The following is a 23,761-nucleotide window of genomic DNA, read 5'->3' on the forward strand; positions in this document are numbered from 1 at the left end:
CTCCCGAGTTCAATGTCACGCTGAGCAGAAGTGGAGCGAGAGTGGAGCGACAGCGTGTCGCGTGCGGGCGGGTAGAGTCCTTCTCCGGCCAGCAGAGGGCAGCCGAGCGGAGGCGCTGGCGCGCGAGGGCTGAGCCGAGCCTCGCCTCGCTCGGGCAGCCTCAGCCTGAGCACCAGCCGCGCCGGAGCCCGGAGCGCAGCCACTGAGGGCAGCGGCGGCGGCGGGAGCGAGGCGCGCAGCAAGCAGCGGCGCGGGCGGGAAGCAGAAGCCGCCGCCGCCGCCGCCGCCGCCGCGACGGGCAGCCGGGCTCGGCGGCCGCCGGATCGGGCCCCTGCCCCCTCCGCCTCGTGTCCCCGGCGCCGGGCGGCCGGCGAGTCTGGAGCCCGCGCCGTCGCCGGCCCCGTCCCCCGGGCATGGAAGGAGGCGGCAAGCCCAACTCCTCGTCCAACAGCCGGGACGATGGCAACAGCGTCTTCCCCACCAAGGCGCCCGCGACGGGCGCGGGGCCGGCCGCGGCCGAGAAGCGCCTTGGCACCCCGCCGGGGGGCAGCGGGACCAGCGCGAAGGAGCACGGCAACTCCGTGTGCTTCAAGGTGGACGGCGGCGGCGGCGGCGGCGAGGAATCGGCCGGGGGCTTCGAGGACGCCGAGGGGCCCCGGCGGCAGTACGGCTTCATGCAGCGGCAGTTCACCTCCATGCTGCAGCCCGGGGTCAACAAATTCTCCCTCCGCATGTTCGGGAGCCAGAAGGCGGTGGAGAAGGAGCAGGAAAGGGTTAAAACTGCAGGCTTCTGGATTATCCACCCTTACAGTGATTTCAGGTGAGGACTCGCGCTCGCCGCCCCACCCTCCCTTCCGGGCGCGCCCTCCTTCGCGCTCCCGGCTCCTGGGAGAGGTCGCCCCGGGACTGGCGGGGAGGGGGCGCCCGGCCGGCCGCGGGAGGAGCCGCCGTGGCTTCTTCCCGGGCGGCAGGCTCGACTCTTCTACAACTAGTTTCCACCCAGGAGGGGGTTGACTGATGAGTTCCTGTTGCCCGGGGAACCCTGGGGAAGGTTCTCCTCCTTTGCCTCGGGAACTTTGGGGCCAGATCGGGGAAGAAGGCCGTGGTGACCCCCGGATGCGAGGATGCTAAGTTGTGCAGGGAAACTTTCACTTCGGAGAGATGAGAGTGTAAGAAAGTGGCCAGAAAGTCGTTGGGGGTGCCACCTTCCCTCGCGCTGTTCCCCCAAGAAGTGGGTCCCTCCCAAAGGGGCAAAAGGCGCTCCTGAGTTTGGGGAGAGGATGAGGCGACCCGAGACAGTGACTCACGGGTCCTGGCCGGTCCAGCCTCTCTCGCCCATAGGGGGTGTTAATCTGTTTCTCATCCGCTTATAGGCACTGGGGATCCTCAGTGCCTTTCTTCAGGATAGTGGCTGGCAGGCGGAGGAAGGGTAATTTGCGCTTGGATTGCCCCTGACTTGAGATTTCAGTGGAGCTGCGCTGCCTGGTGGGGCAGGAGCCTGACAGGAAGCCTCGAGTTCCCGAAAAGGAGACAGGGGGCGTTTTCAGAGCCCCCTTCCTGAAACAGAGGGGCACCCTTTCTTGACCTTGGCTACTAGTCTATTTCAAAAATCTCTTTCCCATTTCCCAACTCGGGGAACAAGGGCAGGAGAGCTGTCAGCTGTCAGGGAAACTCTGCTTCGGTGAATTAACGTTAAGACATTTCCTGATCTTATTTGTCGCCCAAGTTTTCATTGGGTTATAAGCGTGTTTAGAGATTATCAAATGAAGGTCGTGAAGTAGATCCTCTTATTAGTGTACGAACACCCTGCGGTCACGTTATATTAGCGCCTGAGGAAAGCTGAGCTTTTAATTAAACAACAAAACCCAGTAAGCAAAAGCCAAGAGTGGCATTTATGTATGTAGATATGTATATATGTATCCATTTACTGCTGAAATCGTTCGGAAAAGAAAAAGAAGAAAAAGAATGTGGTGCAAACTAAGCAATTTTCATAGGCGGCTGTTAAACAGCAAACAAATACAGCAATAAAAAGCAGCATTACTTTGAGTTGCTTGTAGAAACTAAGGGACAGTTGCCTTCAACTCCACGCCTTGATGGGAGCTGTCCAGAGTTCTGAATAACATTTGGTGGAAAACCCATACTTCTGCTGCACAAAGCCGTGGAAAAACCGTCTTCACCTTCTCTGAGATATACGTAAAAATACATATAGTCTCAGAAATAAGTAACCATGTTATTTATGCATAGGATGAATGTACTTTAGGAAGTGTAGAATGTTAAGGTTCTTATATGGAAAAACACATAACAAATTCCAAAGGAGGGCTTATAAAACATAACAACATTTATAGTGTATGGAAAATTAAGAGTTTGATTGAAAAAATGTTCATATTAAAATAATCTACTAAATAATCAAACACATGTCCTCCAGTAGGCTAATACTTATAGAAGCAAACTATGAATGACCTTATTCTAAGGTATATAACATTGTCATATTCTTTAGAATTTTAAGTTGAAATCTGATGTAGAATACTGTTTCTACTTCAGTCTTAAGTGGAAATATATTTCAACCCATATTGTTATTTCTTCATGAAAGAATGTTACAGAAACTGCCTTTAGTCTTAATAACAAAACTAAGCATGGTCTTTCCAGAAATATATGTAGTTCAATATCTACTTGCAAATAAAATGCTATGTTCTGTTTGTTTAATTTTGCACTCAATTAAATGGTTAATTATGATACTTTTATTTCTCAAGCAGTGTGAAAATAGACTACACTTTTTCAAAATGGTGGCATATAATTAAACTTTCATCATTTATTAGATAAAAAACATAGGGCCACCTTTCAGGAATTGGTATAGTGTGCCAGAATCTTTTGAATGAATGAAATTCATGAAATTAAAGATTCTCCACATTTTCCTAAGTAAGTCATATGAGACAGGGTATCTCTTTAAAACAAACCAATTAAATTTGTTACTAAACAGGAGGAAGAAATGGAAATCAGATGATAGTTTGACTTTATCATGCATTTGAAAGAAATGAGAGATGATTAAAAAGTGAGTTAATACTCTAAACAAACTGCTGTGGAACAGTTTGGAACATTTGATTTTCCCTTGCATAACTGGAAAAAGAAAATGGTAGAGGTAAATATTATAATTTAGATTTTTAACTGGAAGGAATCTAAAAAAAATTGATTTTAAAACTCACAATTACTATATATGCTGGTCTTATCAATAAAACAACAAACTAAGGAAGAAATGTAAATACTTGCTTGCATATTTTAAGTCATAATTATTTTATTGATGTCTTTATATCATTTCACCTCCAATGATAAAGTTTCTTAAAAATCTGTAATATGTCAGGATAATGTAATGAAAAAAACAAAAATAAAAAGCATAATTCAGTTAGCATTTTTCTTTTTCTTAAGGAAAAGCACTGTGGGAATAATCAGCAAAATACAGAAATGTTATAGTCATGAGCTGTTCACCTCAGACCTTTTCCTGATGAAGACACTTTAGGGGAAGTGCTTTGCTATGTTTCCTACAATGCCAAAGTTAAATTCAATAGTAATTTAGTGACTGAGAAAGTGAGACTTATGAATACCTTTCCATGGAGAATGGGAGAGATACCAGAAATTAAAGATACTCAGTTTTTTTTTGGTTTTTCTTTTAACCCGCTTCACCATTCTAAGCCTTCACAGATCCAGGGAAGTTTCGTCAGTCAGTTCTTTGGTCCTGCACTGCTGAGTGTAGCATGAGCCCGCACTCCAGGACCTGTCAGGACTTTGACACTGCAGCTGGTGATCTAGTCCCTTCCCAGGATGATTGATTTCCAGGGCTGGCTCCCTTCTTCCCTCAGGCTGCGGGTCTGTGCTCCCATTGAGAGTCCAGAGACCCAGCTCCTACAGGCGCTCTCACCCGCCTGGGCCCAGGAGTGCTGTTGCTGTGTCTGGCGAGTAGTTTTCTCTGCCTCCGGTGTAAGTAGGGCAGAGGCACTGTATTTCCCTTTCTTCTCAGGGGAGGATGATGTTAGAAATCTTCAGGGACTAAAGAGGACTCAAATACCATCAATACTGTTGGAAATAACTGGGTGGGAGCTAGAGAATTCAGTTAAAAAAAAAAAGTATGTTTTTGCTTATACCATGGTATAGAATCACCCTAACTTCACCCAAATTAGGGAAAACATGGTTAAAAAATAAAATCACCCTGATTTTTGTGTAGTGAGGACTTGGTTTCCGTCTTCTTGAGTTTCGTGTGAATAGCGCATACAAACAAATAATTTGAAGGTTAAACATGATTTTGAGGTTACTAACAGTGATTGTATATTTATTAGCTAAAACTTTACTTTTCATTCACTTAATAAAAAAGTGGTCCTGGGCAAGCATTGTAATTTCATAGCCAGTCCATTTATGATATAATCATTCAAATGCATTGAAAGAATAGCTAGGGGACTCGTGGATGGTCGCTATTACTTGAGTAATTTGCCTTAGAAGAATTTATCAACAGATTATTTGTCAGTTCAAGAATTCTGACAGTATTTTGTTGGATCATGCTTACATAAGTGCCTTTTTAAAAAAATAACGCTCCCATTCCATATATACTGCCAGGAAACATCTTGCCTCTGGTAAGGGAGGAGATTTTATATCTTGACTCATTATTTCTTCCACTGTGTTTCATCAATTAGTGTGAATGACTGTGAAAAGCTTATTGTGTGGTAAGTACACAAGGACTCTAGAGACCAGAGTCACTTCCTGAAGATACTGCCATATCTGGCCTTGCCTCTCTGCTTCAGGCTACATCCACAACTGTGCTGATGTCAGAGGTCACTGATGTGTTCATTAGAGAAGGGAGGCTTCCTCTGTATAACAGTTAGTCCGAGAGAGACTGCTTGTTTCTAGGAGCTTCTCCCAGGAAAACAATTCAACCTTCTGGGGTTTAAGGACTAATTAGCCTACTGTTATGTTATCTTTGTGCAGAATGCACTGTATTTTCCTCAGCAATGTTCCTTTTATTTACTTTCTGTATCAACACAGCCAAAATTAACCATAGGAATTTATTTTTTTCCTCTGTTAGGTGAACCTTTTTATATCTTATAAATTCAATTAAGTTCTTCATAGTGGCTCTAGCAACTGGTCAGCCCAATTATAGTGAAACTATTTGAAAAAATGTGGAGGTATGAATTTATTCAGTTACGTTTTCTTAGTATACATGTAAGTTATAAAACTTTAAATTTTGAAAAATAGTTCACTATTTAATTGCATTTAATAGATATAGTGATCGGAGAAGGCAGTGGCACCCCACTCCAGTACTCTTGCCTGGAAAATCCCATGGATGGAGGAGCCTGGTAGGCTGCAGTCCATGGGGTCGCTGAGGGTCGGACACGACTGAGCGATTTCACTTTCACTTTTCACTTTCATGCATTGGAGAAGGAAATGGCAACCCACTCCAGTGTTCTTGCCTGGAGAATCCCTGCTGTCTATGGGGTCGCACAGAGTCCGACACTACTGAAGTGACTTAGCAGATATAGTGATTATACTATTAAAATATTACAAGATATTTTCCATTTTTTCCTGAGCAACTTTGCCTTTAAACCTACTTTGAGGGTTTATTATGTAAATTGAGAGTCAGGCAGAAGCACTTTTACCAATTCACATTTTATTATGTGGGCTTGTATTGATGAACTTGCACCTTGAATAATAAGGAAAGAATTTCAAATGCACTGGAACCATATATTACTTACCATTGTTATGATAGGCTCATTTAACAGAATTTAAACTATATCTGCTTGATCAAAAACCACAAACCAAAACAACACCAACACCAGGAAACAATTTAAATAGTATTTGTAATTTTGCATTATTTCACTCAATGAACCTGTGTCCCCAAGTGAGTATGAGGCAAGCAAGATAAATCTGTGATTTGGATGTGATCTTTTTTGCCATCTCAAGTGTAATTCTTATGTTTAACAGATTATTCACTTGTGCTCACTCGTGCTTAGTCCCTCAGTCCTCTCGGACTCTTTGCAACCCCATGGACTGTAGCCTGCCAGGCTCCTTTGCAGATGGGATTTTTTCCCAGGCAAGAATACTGGAGTGTGTTGCCAGGGGATCTTCCCAACCCAGGAATTAAACCTGTGTCTCCTGCAGCTCCTGCATTGCAGATGGATTCTTTACCTGCTGAGCCCATTTACTTCCTTACTTGGAGACAAAAATTGGACTTAGGATGAAGACTTTCAAATAGAGTTTCTTATAGGTATAATGCAAAATGATGGTAGACCATCAGCACTGCAGAAAGAGTATTGAACAAGTTCAGGGTCTGTGACAAATTTTCATTTCATCATTTTGAGTATAGAAGTAGCAAGCTATGAATTAGGCTGACACAATATATTTTAGGAGGAGAGTTAGTGGTGATGAAGAAAAAGTCTGCATGCACTAGAATAAAAAACTATACTTACACTAAGTACTTCAAAAATTAATTTGTGTGTGTGTGTGAAGGTATCTTGATGTACAAATTAGCATTATTTTCCCAGAAGAGAAAAATCAGGGGAAAATGGTGATGCTCCTTGGTTCACTTGGAGTTGTCTATGTTTTTGCAAAATAAACCTCTTGGCTGTGTTAATTCTGTATGTGTGTACGTGCGCGTGCCCACATAAGCAAGCAAGAGAGAAACTGTTCAAGGGACATTTGTATATAAGCACATCTAATACATGCTCATTTATCAGACATACCTCACCCAAGTATGAGTGATAAAAATTGATTTCATGACCCTTTTCAAGTTTATTTGATAAGTTCCTGGTAATATTATGTTTCATTTAATAACGACCACTCGGTTAAAGCAAAGTATCAAAATTATGCATGCCTCAGATTTACAATTTAACAATCTTATTTACATAGACCTGTTTTTATTTTCAAGATGTTATAGCTCTAAAGAAGTAAGGCTAATTAAATCTAAAATAGAGTGGATTTATGTGTAAATATGACTGATTCATTTTGCTGTACAGCAGAAACTACCACAATATTGTAAAGCAACTATACTCAGATAAAAATTAATTAAAGAAGTAAGGCTAATCACACACACACAGAGTTAGCAACTGTTTACAAATTTTGTATGTTCAGGTTTCATTAAGTATTTCACTATTATCAGCAGTGCTGCAGCGAACAGCTTTGTCCAGTAGTCTTCATTATATTCTGTACATACTGATCTTATCAAGTAATACTGCTACCAACTAAGACTCTTCTTAAAATTTTAAGTGACATGGATACAGCACTGTTGATGTTCTTGTTTAGATATTCACAGGCAGTTTTAGGACAGAAAGTCAGAATTTGTCCTCCATTCTGTTCATCACAGAGTACTTGGAGTGGCAAGAATGATCTTATGCCATGTTATCTTATGTCTAATGAAGTTATCACTACTTAAAATCCTTTGAGGGCTTCCCATTACTCTTGAATATATTTGACAAATGAGCTACAAGATTGCATAATTTCAATTTATCTGGGCAACCTCGTCACACACCATTCGCTCCCTCACTGTCCTCAGCCACCTGGGTAAGTTTTCAGCTCCCAGAACCAGCTGAGTTCTCTCCTGCCATAGATTTTGATGTGACATTTAACCCCATTGCCTGAAATTCTCTTTTCACTTTAAGTCATTCTGCATTATAACAGTTTCTCTTCTCATGTGGATTTCAGTTTAATCACTGTGATCACATTCAACACCTCCCCCCTCCACTTTGTTTTTCTATCTGGGCTTTTTGTTTCATCAGAATTTATACTTCATGTATGTTTTGCTACTAGAATTTAAGCTCCCTCACTTCATCAGTATTATTTCATTTTATATTCCTCATGCTATAAGAATGCATGTAGTAGACATTTTTCCTGCTAAGCTTTCTCAGATGCTTTAGTTTTTAACAAGTTTTTAAGATATTATTTATCTACCATACAGTTTACTCATTTAAAGGGAATGATTGAATGTTTCTAATATGTTCACAGAATTGTGCAGCCATTACCACAATCAATTCTAGAAAATTTTTATCACTCTAAGAAGGAATGCTGTATCCATTAGCACTCAATTCTCTTCTTTCCTTCCCTTCCTCCCCCAACACAGCTCTATCCAACCACTAATCTACCTTCTGCCTCTATAGATTTTTTTTTCTTATTTTGGAAATCTCATATCAATGGAATCATATAATATATAATTTTTGTTAGCATAATGTTTTCATGTTTTATCCGTGCTATAGAATATTGCAGTTCTTTATTTATTCTGGTCTGGATATACCAAATTTTGGATTTCCCTGGAGGCTCAGATGGTAAAGAATCTACCTGAGTGCAAGAGGTCTCCTGGAGAAGGAAATGGCCACTCACTCTAGTATTCTTGCATGGAGAATCCCCATGGACAGAGGAGCCTGGTGGGCTACAGTGCATGGGATTGCAAAGAGTTGGACACGACACACACACGTACACCAAATTTTACTGATTCATCAGTTGATGGATACCTCAGTTTTTGGTCGTTGTAATTACTGCTGGTCTGAATGCTATTGCACAGTTTGTGTGTATGTGTGTGTGTGTGTGTGTGTGTGTGTGTGTGCAGAGATGCATTTCTATTTGTCTTAGAAGTGAAATTTCTGGCCCAGTTTATTAAAAAAAAATATTGAATGAATGCACAGTTCAACCAGGGTGTGCCTCATTTATTCTTTACATTAATAAATTCAGTTAAAGAAATCTCTTTCTTTTCCTACAGCAATACTTGGCATCCTTTCCCTGTTACCACCTGTAAGTACATGTCCCAGCCGTTGCATTTTCCTGCCCACTTTAGAGAGGACTAAATGAAACTGAAAGGAGGTTAAGCACCATGAGCCTGGTGACATGGATGGGTGATGAGAACTGGGCCAGGAGTTTAGCTGTCTGGAATCTTTTTTTTTTTTTTTAATAACCTTTATTTTTCAGCAAATATGTTGTATTTTTCTTTTCTTTTTTTTTTTTTGGACTGTGTGACATGTGGATTCTTAGTTCCCTGAACAAGGATAGAACCCATGCTGAAGTGAAAACGTAGACTCTTAACCACTGGATCATCAGGGAAGTCCCAGTTTGGAATCTTGATTCTGTCATTCCAGCTCTTTTACCTCAAAGAAACAAGGCTGCCAGTATAAATAATTCTCCGCATCTGCAGGAAAACATTATGTTAAACCTAATCATTTATTCTCCCTCCTTCTTGAAACCATCCCAAAATAATATGAAAAAAAAAAAAACACAAAGAAACACAGACAACTAGAAGAAAAAGGAGAAAGCAGAGAACAAGGGATCTGGAAACATTTTGGGAAAAAGAAAGAAAGCTAATGAAGTTACTTTGTTAACACTTACCCAATCCTTCACCACTGAACCCCAGAAGTGTTCAGGACATGAAGGGACCCGTTAAGAAATAATTTCCAGGAAAACCAGTCTGAAACCAGAAGGATTAATTAAGGGTCTCCTTAGTGAATGCAAAACTCTTAATCCTAATACAGAAGGCTTTGTTGTGCTTGGTTAATTCTCCCCAGCCAGTAAACAGGAAAATTACCTTTATGGAAGATACTTCAAGGTCTTCCAGTAAAATTTCTTATTTATTACCTAATGACCTTGCAGAAAGCCTTAAATTTGTATACAAGACTGTATGTATATTTTGGTACTAAATCATCTAATATCTAAAAGAAAAAGATTATGAGACTTTTGAGAAACATCTTCATCATAAAATAGAAAAACTAAGTCAAACAGCAAAAGAAAGTCCCAAGAACAGAGAAGCATTTGGGATAAGGGGAAACTCAACATTACTTTAAAATACTCTAAAAATCATATCTTCAGCAAGATATTTCATCTGTACAGTAAGAACAATATGCTATGAAGAGAATAGCCAGAATGTAATAAGTTGGCACATAAAGTCTAGCAAACCCCTCATAATTAGGGCCAAAAGAAAAAGAATAGAAAATATAAGCAAAAATAAAGGCTAATATATAAGATCAAACTTTATAAAAGGAGTTGCAGGATGAGAACATAGAGTGAAAATGGACATATGGAATTAACAGAGACATTTTAAATAAAATTTTCCAGGTGGCAGGATGTGAAATAGCATTTCTGAGAAACTCACAGAGTGCTCAGCACCATGAAAGGAAAAGACCCCACCAAGGGTCATCACACACCTTAGAATTCCTCTGAATCAGAGAAAAAAAGAAAAAAAGCAACAACAACAAACGAAACCCTAAAACTTTCCAAAGAGAAAGTTACAAACTTATAGTATTTCTCAAGAAGTGAGAAAATACTGTAAGCTAACTGACAGTGTGATAAAGTCTACAAAATTGTGAGAGAAAGTGACCTCTAAAAAATTGTAAACCCTTCATAATCAGTTCAGTTCAGGCTCTCAGTCATGTCCGACTCTTTGCGACCCCATGAATCACAGCATGCCTGGCCTCACTGTCCATCACCAACTCCCGGAGTTCACTCAAACTCACATCCATCAAGTTGGTGATGCCATCCAGCCATCTCATCCTCTGTCATCCCCTTCTCCTCCTGCCCCCAATCCCTCCCAGCGTCAGAGTCTTTTCCAGTGAGTCAACTCTTTGCATCAGGTAGCCAAAGAACTGGAGTTTCAGCCTCAGCATCAGTCCTTCCAAAGAACACCCAGGACTGATCTCCCTTAGAATGGACTGGTTGGATCTCCTTGCAGTTCAAGGGACTCTCAAGAGTCTTCTCCAACACCACAGTTCAAAAGCATCAATTCTTCAGCGCTCAGCTTTCTTCACAGTCCAACTCTCACATCCATACATGACTACTGGAAAAACCATAGCCTTGACTAGACAGACCTTTGTTGGCAAAGTAATGTCTCTGCTTTTCAATATGCCATCTAGGTTGGTCATAACTTTCCTTCCAAGGAGTAAGCGTCTTTTAATTTCATGGCTGCAGTCACCATCTGCAGTGATTTTGGAACCCCCCAAAATAAAGTCTGATACTGTTTCCACTGTTTCCACATCTATTTGCCATGAAGTGATGGGACCAGATGCCATGATCTTTGTTTTCTGAATGTTGAGCTTTAAGCCAACTTTTTCACTCTCCTCTTTCACTTTCAAAAAGTAAATAGGCTTTATAGTTCCTCTTCACTTTCTGCCATAAGGGTGGTGTCATCTGAGGTTATTGATATTTCTCCCGGCAATCTTGATTCCAGCTTGTGCTTCTTCCAGCCCAGCATTTCTCATGATGTACTCTGCGTATAAGTTAAATAAGCAGGGTGACAATATATAGCTTTGATGTACTTCTTTTCCTATTTGGAACCAGTCTGTTGTTCCATGTCCAGTTCTAACTGTTGCTTCCTGACCTGCATATAGGTTTCTCAAGAGGCAGGTCAGGTGGTCTGGTATTCCCATCTCTTTCAGAATTTTCCACAGTTGATTGTGATCCACACAGTCAAAGGCTTTGGCATAATAGGAAGATTTAATAAAACCAATCAGAATTCAAGAACTCTAATGTTAATCACCCATGTATTCTTTCTTACAAAGTTACTGAATGATGTGTTCCAGTAAAACAAAGAATCACATCAAAATAGTATGAAAACAAAAGATGGGATATGGAATCTGACAGAGAAGAACATTGAAAGAAAGTCCCAGGAGTTCTGAGTAACTGGGTGGTCTTGAAGGAAACCAGTAAACAGGGGCCAGAAAGCAGAGGCCCCTGGACAAAGGCTTTCAAGGGAGAGAAAAACGGTAATCAGCATTTGAAAAGCAATGTTACTAGGCAGATCCTTTGGAACAAGGTATCTATGAGTTTCATAGGAATACTTATGGGGTATGTTGAATATGAACCCCTCTGCCAATGCAGGAGACATGAGAGACACGGGTTTGATCCCTGTATCCAGAAGATCCCCTGGAGGAGGGCATGACAACCCACTCCAGTATTCTTGCCTGGAGAATTCCATGGACAGAGGAGCCAGGTGGGCTACAGTTCATAGAGTAGGACACGACTGAAGGGACTTAGCAGTCACTTAATACAAGCAAATAAACAAAAGACCTTTATCAACTCCAGGAAGAAAGTGTTAGCTGCTCAGTCGTGTCCGACTCTTTGTGATCCTGTGGGCTGTAGCCCACCAGGCTCCTCTGTCCATGGATTCTCCAGGCAAGAATACTGCAGTGGATAGCCATGTATTTAAAAGAAAAAAAAATTACATTACTTGGATCAGCAATGAATAACAGTTACCTGGCCATTGTAAAGTAAAAAAGGATGATTTACACAAAGATTATGGTCCTGTTATTCTGGAAGGAAAGAGAAAGGTAGGTGAAGTTTGGATGTTCTAAGAAAGCTGAATGATTGAGAATGAGCAGGGTTTAAAGTTGATGTATCAGTTTCTTTTTGAAATTTAATGTCTTTTTGAATTTAATGTCAGAAGAAATAATTAGGATGTTTAAATTAAGGAAGTGGGTGTGTAGAGTGAAAGGAAGGGAGTTTATAATCCTCTTATAATCCTTTAATGCTATTTTAATTATTAAAAAAAGATTATGGATATGTTTTGAGGTGACATAGTTTTGTTAAGAACACAGATTCTGGAGCCAGCCTGTTTGGGTTAGAATCCGAATTCCACCACCTCAGTATCTGGGCCTCAGTTTCCTTAGTTATAAAAATGAGGAAAAAAGTATTGGGTTGTTGGGAAGATACATATTTTTGTGTTATGACTGTATAGTGTCTAGATGTAGTGGCTCAGAAAGGAAAGAATCTGCCTGCAATGCGGGGGACCTGGGTTCATTCCCTGGGTTGGGAAGATCCTCCTGGAGGAGACTGCAGTATTCTTGCCTGGAGAGTCCCCATGGACAGAGGAGCCTGGCGGGCTACAGTCCATGGGGTTGCAAAGAGTTGGAACGACTGAGTGACTAAGCACAGATATGTAGTGCTTAGTCGTAGTATCCTCTGCTTCTTAATGCTGTGTGTTAGCTATTAGGAAAGTAAAATTGAAATGGAATTAAGAAGTGTGAACTATTTGAGAAAGGAGAATACTAAGTACATGCTTGTCAGTCTTCAAAATTCCTCCAGTGGAGGTGTCTGTGAAGGGAGGGTCGTGTAAAGGATGTGCTGTTCTGCTTTCTTTTATCTTCAGGGAAGACTGGGCAGCAGAAACCCCGATGTGCGGTGGCAGTTTTTGTGTGTGCTCTGTGAAATAAGTTCACTCATGAGAGAATGAGCATTGAAGAACTTCTAATACAGCTTCTATCCGCAAAATTTTTTAGATATAATAGTATTATCTTCTAAGTTACTACAGAATGCTACAGTGTTTAACACTTAGAAATAGCTTTTGGGGAAAATTCTAATGGCATTGAGTTGTATACTCCTTCCCATTATTCTTTATTTTCATCAGGAAATGGCATAAACCATCTTATTTCAAATCAGTTAAATGTTATCTATGAGCCAAATAAGATGATTCATAACTTGCTAAATTCTTTCATTTTTCTTTTAATTGTCATTTTTTTCCTTTGGAATATAATTGATATACAATATTATATTAGTTGCAGGTGTACCATATAATGAGTCAATATATTTATTCATTATAAAATGATCATTATGATTAGTCTAGTTATCATCTGTCACTATACAAATGTATTGCAATATTATTAGTTATATTTCCCATGCTGTATATTATATCCTCATGATTTATTTTGTAACTGGAAGTTTGCACCTCTTAATCCCTGTCACTTTATTATTTATTGTCCAATTTAATAGCCTGTGGAAAATGGTTATTTAGAAATATAGTTTAAGAAAAAAATCTTTTTTACATCATTTTTCAGCAGATGTCACTTATTGCCCTTGCAGAATGTGTTAGCCTTCTTGTTTTTTTAAAAGAGTATATTTTATTAAAAATTGTGCAATCTTGATTGTTTGAGAGACATGAGCAGAGATTGAGAAAACGACTATCAAGGGTTATATGAATATACTTATTGGGAGAATGAGTATTCCTTTTTTCTGTAGAAGACTCATTAATTGTTTAAATAGTTTTTTTTTTTTTTAAGGTTTTTTGTTCTGAGCATAAAATTTGGTATTTGTCTTGGAAAATCATGTAAGTAAATTAGGATGAAGATTAGAAACATATTGTCCAGGTTTTAGATGCATTTTTAAAATATATAAAATAGCAGAGATATAAAATAGCAATTACCTAGTTATGGTTGTACACATATTGAATAATATAAATAACCCCCAAATCCTATGAACTTCATTACTGTTTATATTAATTGTTCCTTCACTAACCATTTATGTTAGTGACGCTTAGAGTTCAGGCTCAGAGAATACTTTATGAATCAAATGAAATCTGTGGATTCTCTGCCTAGAAAAGTACATATATTCTCAAAATTTTTGACTGTAATTTTAAGAAGTTTTTGATTCCCTTCAGGCACATTTATTTTTGGACCCCAAGTTAAGGCTTCTTGAAGTATTTAATATTTTAACACAGATGTATGATACTAGAAACAATGCATGGAAGACACAGGGAGATAGAGTTTTGCTTGGACATTTAATCGTTAGAGCTACAGTTAGAAAAATTTGCCTTGAGAGGGACAGAATTCCATCAGCCAAGTTAGTTTTGAGGCTAGATGTGGCGCTATTGTTGAAGAACCCGTCTGCCAATGCAGGAGACATAAGAGACAGTGTTTGACTCCTGGGTGGGGAAGATCCTGGAGGAGGGCATGGCAACCCACTCCAGCATTCTTGCCTGGAGCATCCCAGAGACAGAGGGGTCTGGAGGGTCACAGTCCATGGGGTCGCAAAGTGTTGGACATGACTGAGTGCCTTAGCACGCACACACCTTGTCCACAGGGATTGAGCAAAGATCATTCTGTTGTTGGGTCAGTCAGTATAATCAGGCACAGAATTATATTTAGGGTGAGAAGAGGCTAAATTATTTTTTTGCAGATATGTTTATCTGCCTTAAAGAGCTTAAAGAACCAACTGATAAATGATAGAATTATCTGCAAAATTCACTGAGAATTTATTATAAGACAAATATATTTAAAAATATCAGTAACATTCCTATATATTAACAACTCTGAGGATAGTTAATAGAAAAATCAATGCCTATGAAAACCAAAAATACAAACTATATATAAAAAATGAGTTTTACAATAAATACTATTAATTGACAAAAATAATTGAGTAAAATCCATTGTTACCAGTTTATAGCAAAATTAAATCCAAATAGGTTAAACTTTATTAAAGGTAAAAATAATTTAAATCAGAGTTCCTAAAAAATATTAGCAAATTATTTACTAATGTTGCTTTGGGGGAGAGCTTTCTAGCATATGGCTCCAAAGACCGTGTAAATTGTTGCAACTTTTCTAAATGTCAGTTTGACACTATATAAAAAGTTTTTGAAAATTTATAGGCCAGTGTGTTATTTTATAAAAAAAAAATATGATACATGTAAATACATGTATATAAGAATGATTCCTATAAATATTTTTCATAATAATAGAAAATTATAAACAAATATAACCTGAGTAAAATTTCAACCCTATTTTATACCCCTTGTTATCAGTTTTCCTCCATATCTCTGCCTTGCCTTTTCTTCATAGTACTTCACATAATTTATTTATGCTAAATGCTTTGTTTACTTCATTTTATTATCAACCCTTATCTATAATTTAAGCCTGACTTAGGATGAGGGTTTTTTATTGCTTTAACCATTTTATTCTGAGGATACATGTGTGTGTGACACAAAGTACATGCTTAATAAATATGAATGAATGAAGAAATTCTAGGAACACTATGCTTAGTTTTAGTTTTTGTACATAATTTCCAACAACCAAATGGTATTTTCCCCTATATTTGCTACAAAAACACTGACTATTTTAATTTAGCATGGATATCTTAATCTGATATACAGAAACATATATTTAGAAATAAGATTTTATGTCACTTAATATAATACATACTTGTATTAATTCTGTTTGCTGTGATGCTTATTTTTATGTTGTTTAAAAGAATTTTGGGAATATATATTGTGGATCTTGGGGATAGCTCTTGTTTCACAGAGTTATAAAACTATTTAAATGTCATTGCCTTTGGAATCAATGTTATCTTCATCGAAATAGATTTGAAAATACATTTCTCTGGGCAGTGACATTAAGGAAGAATGGCACATTTACTTTCCTGTATATATCTTTTTTTTTTTTTTTTTTTTTTGCTTTTGCCAAATTGTACTGCTTGGTATAACAGTAGTAAGCATTTCATTTCAAGCCCAGTTGTATAGACATAGAAAATTAGTACTATCTATGCTAAGTCACTTCAGTCGTGTTCGACTGTGTGCGATCCCGTAGACGGCAGCCCACCAGGCTCCCCCGTCCCTGGGATTCTCCAAGCAAGAACACTGGAGTGGGTTGCCATTTCCTTCTCCAATGCATGAAAGTGAAAAATGAAAGTGAAGTCGTTCAGTCGTGCCTGACTCTTAGCGACCCCATGGACTGCAGCCTACCAGGCTCCTCCATCCATGGGATTTTCCAGGCAAGAGTACTGGAGTGGGGTGCCATTGCCTTCTCCGAGTACTATCTATAGCTATACCTAATAAAGGTTGAGTCAATGTTTTCAAAGAGGATTAATTTTGAATTTTAACTCTGTGGTAAATAGATACTTTTTTTGTGTGTTTGACAAACACAAAACACAAATTCAAGCAAAAATTCCTGATAAAGCACTAGTAAATTGGTTCTTGTATAGTTAATGGAAAGGAGATCATAGATCTTGATACAAGAAAATTGAAGTTGACATAATTTTGAGAAGGAGAGGGAACCTGAATCTTAGAAGACACTGATAGTTTGGTTTTTGCACATAGAGAGTGAAACGAAAAAAAAACCTCTGACAACTTTCATAGCAAAACTGCCCCCATGAACCTAAAAGATAAGTAATTGGGACTGACCTGTGTGACAGCCGCAAGACTTGTGTTTTATAAACCTCCATGTAGGTCAAAGAAAGGAAGTAATGGGAAGCAAGGTCATCTGTTAGACCTGAGAGCAGATGACCCTTCCATATAACCCCCAAGTATTTGCTGGAAGAGTAGCTGAAACTCAGATGAGATTTGCAAAATCCAGTAGCAGGAAGTCTGCAATTATTTGAAGAGGAGAAATGATGTCCCAGGTTTGGGGCAGGAAATGTAGGTTAAGGGCCTGGAACAACTGAAAGCCTCAGATAGTAGAGAAATTGTCAAAGAGAACCAGGATAATATAAAAAAGTATTTAAGAGTCAGCTTGTAGAAGCCAGATGGGCTTCAGAAAGCATAAGAATTTCAATGAATTCAAGCTTATTAGATGTTTAAATTTAAGTTCATAATAATGTAAGAAATCATTACCTACTGAAACTCTGCTGCTGCTAAGTTGCTTCAGTCGTGTCCGACTCTGTGCGACCCCATAGACGGCAGCCCACCAGGCTCCTCCATCCCTGGGATTCTCCAGGCAAGAACACTGGAGTGGGTTGCCATTTCCTTCTCCAATGCATGAAAGTGAAAAGTGAAAGGGAAGTCGCTCAGTCGCGTCCAACCCCCAGCGACCCCATGGACTGCAGCCCACCAGGCTCCTCCATCCATGGGATTTTCCAGGCAAGAGTACTGGAGTGGGGTGCCATTGCCTTCTCCGAGGGACCCAATTCATTACCTTGAAACCTAAGTTGAATAAAAGGAAAGAATCAAACACTGACCCTGCTTTTCCTCAGTTATCTGAACCAATGTATAACCAAATTAGTAGAGGAGGAAAAGATTGTTCTTAAAAAATCATTAATGCTAATACATGAAAAGCTAATGATACATTTAGAAATTCATGGTTTTACATTCCCAGTCAGTGAATACATCTAGATGTTTTATCAGTAGGTATCAAATACAAAGGGTGGGGGAAGGTGCTGAACTTTCACCTGGAGCATGTAATCAGCAAAATCCAGTGTTAGACAACTGACACGTCTGTATTAAGAATGGGATGGAAGGGAATTTCTAAATTAAGAGACATTCTGAAAATGGAGGCTTGGGCAGAGCAAAGTATACAGTCTAGGCATGTACAATTGTGATGAAATTATAGAAGGAAGCAACAAGTGAAAGGAAGCAGAGCTGTTATTTTGGAGGGTGGGAGGGGCCTGTGATTGGGACCCTGAACATGGATGGATGAGCTTCTTGGGTGGGTCGAAAAGTTTTATTTCATGTCCTGGGTGGTGATTTCAAGGTTTGGCTTATGATAAGTCACTGTTTTCTCCAGTTTTCTATATCTGTTTTGTTTTATAATAAAGAATGAAAGGAAAAAAAGTAAGAGGTCTTAACTTTCAAAAAGAAAGGTCAGGATATAATGAAAAGAAGTTGACTGTTACTGTTTATCTCTCTGTTTTACTCACAGACCTGTTTTGTATTTGCAACAAAACCCTAATAACGCTAAGGCAAAGCAATGGGATGCAACTTTATGGTAGGAAAATGACCCAGACATAATCTCAGAAAAGTCAGAACCTTTTAACTTGATTTGAGGAGATATTCAACCTCTTTGCAACTACTCTGTAAAATTGAAGAAAATAATATCTATACCCTTATGAATGTTATGATAATAATATGTGAAAAATGCCTGACACATAGCCCATGTGTGATAAATATTAAATTTCCTTTTACTTTCTTTTGTTATCCTGCTAATATTATATAGGTACAAATATATAAATTATAGTGGTTTTTCTAAAACACATGAGCTCACACAGTAAAGATTTATTGAAAGCTGAGTATGTTTTCAAGGACTATTAAGTATTCTAGATGCAAAAAAGAATGACGCTAAGTCATAGCCTTTGAGAAGATTTTTGTCTGGTAAAAAGACAGTGTATACATAAGGATGTAATTTTAATGGAAGGAAAGAATGCCAGTAGGAAAATTGTATAAAATAGTATACCAGTGGAGAAAATCATGATGCCTTAATTCCATAATATTTAATCATCAGCTAAATTTTAGAATTTTTTCACTGTTTATTTCTCAGATTTCTTTTTGGTAAGCCATTACAAATAATCAATAGTTTTGCATTTTTTTTTTTTTTCCTATAAAAGGAACTACCCTGGTGGGGTAAAATCCTCTCAAATTTGTAACAATTAAATCTTTATTAGTTCATTGTTACACTTTTGTATTCCAAAAAGCATAACATATTTTCAGGTTTGTCTTAAAAGTCAGGCAAGTCAAGAATTATTTCAGAACTGTGTGCTTAAAAGAGAGAAAAATTCATTTGGAATGTAGCAAAGGGGTTTATTTATTGACTGTGGACTGCCTCTGTATCTCTTTCCTATGTAAAAATAAAGCTAATGGCTATCCTTCTGTATTAACAAATCATGTTGGAAAGAGAGAGAGAAGCTCTTAACCTACTTTCCTATCTTCAATTTTTAACTTTATCATGCTTGTTAATTGCCTGGGTGTCCTTTAACCATCTATTTCCATGATTCTTTCCCAGAGGCTTGGTTTAATTTTAAAAGTGCAGTGTATTCAGCCCTAATTATGTGAGAGTTCACTGTAGGCAAACAGCAAGAGATAGTAATGACCAAAATGTCTTCTTAAATCAGTGCCAGGATACCACAAGCACAAAGAAGTAAACATTTCATGACTAGGAAATACAATTATATAAGGTAATACTTAGAAGCAAGTAATGTTTGAAAATAGGATTTCTTCTTAGAAACATCACTGTGATGTTTTAAATATATAATTTTGTAGTTTTATACATTTTATTTCTCTTATCAAGTATTTAAACAAGCTGAACACTCACACAGTCTCACATTCTTTTCATAATCAATAAGTTTGTTGTTCAATTACTATGTCATGTCTGAATCTTAGCAACCACGTGGACTGCAACACACCAGGCTCCTCTGTCCTCCACTGTCTCCCATCTCCCAGAGTTTGCTCAAATTCATGTCCACTGAGTTGGTGATCCTGTCTAACCATCTCATCCTCTGCTGCCGCCTTCTCTTTTTGCCTTCAGTCCTTCCCCTCATCATGAGTCAGCTCTTCTCAACAAGTGGCCAAAGTATTGAAGCTTCAGCAACAGTCCTTCCAATGAATCTTCAGGGCTGATTTCCTTTAGAATTGACTGGTTTGATCTTCTTGCAGTCCAAGGGACTCTCAAGAGTCTTCTCTAGCACCACAATCAAATAACTAGACCTCTACTTTATCTGAATTAGAATAAAGTTCACAAAATATGCAATCTGTGTGCCTAGAAATACCATCCATTGTTTTCTTTAGAAAGCATGCTATTATGTTGACTTAAATGTCCAGAGTAAATCAAGAAATTAAGCATTATCTGTCACTGTTCTTTTTACATTAACTTAGTTCACTTTTCACTTTCATGCATTGGAGAAGGAAATGGCAACCCACTCCAGTGTTCTTGCCTGGAGAATCCCAGGGACAGGGAAGCCTGGTGGGCTGCCATCTATGGGGGGGTTGCACAGAGTTGGACACGACTGAAGTGACTTAGCAGTAGCAGTGGAGGTGAGATTATTGTTGAAATGTTTTAACTGGTCACATATGGGAAAAGTGTTTTATTCTATGAATCATGGTCAAAACGCAGACGTATCTGCCAAGTTAAAATTGTGGGCCACAGTTGTAAACGTCTTTATATATATTATCTCACTGAGTCCTTAGAACAGCCCAACAGGTACTATTTGTGTCATTCTAGAGTTTAGAAAACCAGATTATAGAGAGGGTAAGTGGTCAGTTTCTAAATGGAGAAGCTGGGATTTGAACCCAAGGATCTGTGTGAGAGCTTAGGATATTAACCACTGTCCTTTGTCCCAGAAGAATTCAGTCATATCCTGATCCAGTGATTCAGCCTTTTTTCTCTGACTTTATTAAAAAAAAATGTACTGTTAGAATTTATATATTCTTTTTCTGGCTATAGGAATCTTAGTTATTTAGCAGATAGTCTTGAGTGGGAAATGTTCCCTTAACAGCCAAAGATTGGCTGCAGTTTTCTGAGAGCTTCATTTCTAGTTCATCATGTTGAATTAGATCCTTTGTGTCAATACCTAATTATTTCAGATGCTCATTTATTTTTCTAAAAAGCTAAATATTTGACAGTAAAGAGTTAAGGATAAATCTTGAAAATTGAAATGTTCTTATCCAGGCAGGCAAATAAAATGGAAATAAAACTATAATGATTCTTTCGACTCTACTTAAGTTTAATACTCCAGAAAATATAACAACCAGTGAAATCAATTCTACTTCCTAAAATTTCCTTCTAATTTCCTTTCATTATGTTTATTTGCCTTCTTTTAAATTAGTGCTTATATACCAAAATGAACAGACTATTCAAGTGGAAATAGCAACAAAGAGCTGTACTAATAAAGAAGGCATTGAGGTGTTTGGGAATAGAAAGAAGCTATAAAACTTTAGTTACAGATAATCTTGAAGAGATATAGTTATTACACTAAAAGGTCAATGTTTGCCATTAGATTGCTGTCTACCACCATATAAATGTTATATGTTAGATAGCTTACAAATTGGAGTTCATTAGGATAATAATGGACTACAATTGCTTGGGAAAATTTAAGAGGGTTTTTATTAGGCTTTGAGTCTACTGAAAAAAAAGGCAACTAATAAAGGCAAGGAGCAATGTGTAAGGTTTTAGGTGACTGATTCCCAAGAAATTCCCCTGAACTATACTTCTGCTGTGGGCTTCCCAGGTGGTGCTAGTCTGTCAATGCAGGAGATGTAAGAGACATGGGTTTGATCCCTGTGTCAGGAGGGAGGAGGGCATGGCAATCCACTCCAGTATTCTTGCCTGCAGAATCCCATGGGCAGAGGAACCTGGCAGGCTACAGTCCATAGTGTCACACAGAGTTGGACACGACTGCAACAACTTACACTCCAGTACTCTTGCCTGGGAAATCCCATGGATGGAGGAGCCTGGTAGGCTGCAGTCCATGGGGTCGTTAAGAGTCGGACATGACTGAGCGACTTCACTTTCCCTTTTCACTTTCATGCATTGGAGAAGGAAATGGCAACCCACTCCAGTGTTCTTGCCTGGAGAATCCCAGGGACAGGGGAGCCTGGTGGGCTGCCATCTATGGAGTTGCACAGAGTTGGACACGACTGATGCGACTTAGCAGCAGCAGCAGCAACTTTGCACATATTCATGCATAGTCCTCCTGTATGTCAGAAATAATTTCTTGAGGTTTCCTGAAGTCTGATTAACAGGATAGTCCATCTAAGGGAGTCATTGTTTCCAAAAACAGCTATTTCATAACTCACCATTACTTACTGAAGAGCTATAGCAGTAACCTGAGAAACTAAATCCCTGACAGAATTAGAACTAAAAAGAGAGTTACTGGAGAATTAGGAAAAAACTCCCTCTGAAGCTTATCTGTTTAAAAATATAAGTAATTTTAAATTTTTGGAAAAATGAGATGTGATATTATCACCAATCATCAAGATCAGAATTTCATGGATAATAATGGATATTCAAAAATGTTTCATCATTTGTCCTCCCTAAGTAAATTTAGATGATTTGTCTGTAAGAAACGTTTAAACTCTTAAATAACACAAAACAAAAGAAACCCTTGATTTACCGATTTAAACAACACAAAACAAAGCAAACCTGCAGTTTACCACTTACCTTTACAGACTTTTATAACATTGATTTATACTTACTCTCTCCCACTTGTTCATCGTTACTCGACCCTGCATTACCTGGGTTTCCATTTGAGCAGTGCACTGAGAAACCAACCAACAACCAAATAGCAAATCTTGTAAATGTCATTCAACCTCCTTGTTTCTAAATCTAGTGAACACTTTCCAGACCTCATTTAACTTCAGCCCTTATTGGCACTTGACCCTCCTTCTTGACTTCTCTGACCCTTCTCTCCTCTGATTGTCTTCCTACATCTCTGCCTTGTGCTTCTGCAGAGCCCTGTCAGCCTCTAGCTCTTTCACCCTTAGCTTAAATGTTACTGAGTCTAAAGGTCTAGCTTCAAAGCTCCTTCTCTCCTCTCTGTACATGTTTTCCTTGGGAAATGTTATCCATTGCCCTGTTCTGAACTACCGCTGCCTATATGCTAATGATTCTCTTGATGTAGTCCAGCCTAGAGTGTATTCCATAGCATCAGACCACATACCCAACTGCCTCTTTGATTTATTATGTTACCTTTGACCTGTTGGCCAAAAATGTTTTTCAGCTTATGTTTCCTTATGGATGCAGGATTAACAGTTATGCTTAACCCTGAATCTCATTATTATTCTGGGTTCCTACTTGTTCTTCCCTGGCATTCAGCCTCTGGTGCACAGGTGTGCATCTCGGCATGCATACACACATACACACATGACTCACCATGCCTTACTTATTCTACCTCCTAAATATCTCCTGAGTATGCCTACCACTACCATGGATCACGTCCTCCTCCCTTATTTTTCTATTGTGATTCATCCATTGGCTTTTAGTGTGGCTCCACTTCTGTCTTCCAAACCAATATCATGTTGTACCTACTACATTTTGCTTCTTGCTCAGCATACATAGAATGGTCTTTCACGTCTCTATATTTTTTTCACATTTTCCCAACTATTTAACACGTGTCTAAGGACAAAATTAAAATTAAAAGCTAAATAGACAACTTATCTCGTTATCTATTCTTTGGAGTTAGGCAGAAAAATAGTGCTGGGTTAAACTAGATATAATAAACCAGAGACAGACAGGCAATGAAATTCAAGAAGCAGGGGTCTGAAGAAATTCTCTGAAACCCCACAGCTCTGCAGTTCAATTTATACTGATTTGCTAATCACCTAGGATGTGCCAGCCACTAAGCTAGA

The 23,761-nt window shown here is 38.8% G+C and overlaps 1 protein-coding gene across 1 annotated transcript in view; it reads left to right on the plus strand.

Annotated features, from left to right (window-relative positions):
- Positions 1 to 267: 267 nt before the first annotated feature.
- Positions 268 to 23,761, plus strand: part of HCN1 (hyperpolarization activated cyclic nucleotide gated potassium channel 1) — a 440,279-nt gene continuing 416,785 nt past the window's right edge. Inside the window, exon 1 of the mRNA XM_055554728.1 lies at positions 268 to 820. Coding sequence (XP_055410703.1) covers positions 414 to 820 — 407 coding nt within the window. The 5' untranslated portion in view covers positions 268 to 413. The remainder of the gene's footprint in view (positions 821 to 23,761) is intronic.

This window comes from Bubalus kerabau, chromosome 18, assembly GCF_029407905.1.
Source record: "Bubalus kerabau isolate K-KA32 ecotype Philippines breed swamp buffalo chromosome 18, PCC_UOA_SB_1v2, whole genome shotgun sequence".
NCBI lineage: Eukaryota > Metazoa > Chordata > Mammalia > Artiodactyla > Bovidae > Bubalus > Bubalus kerabau.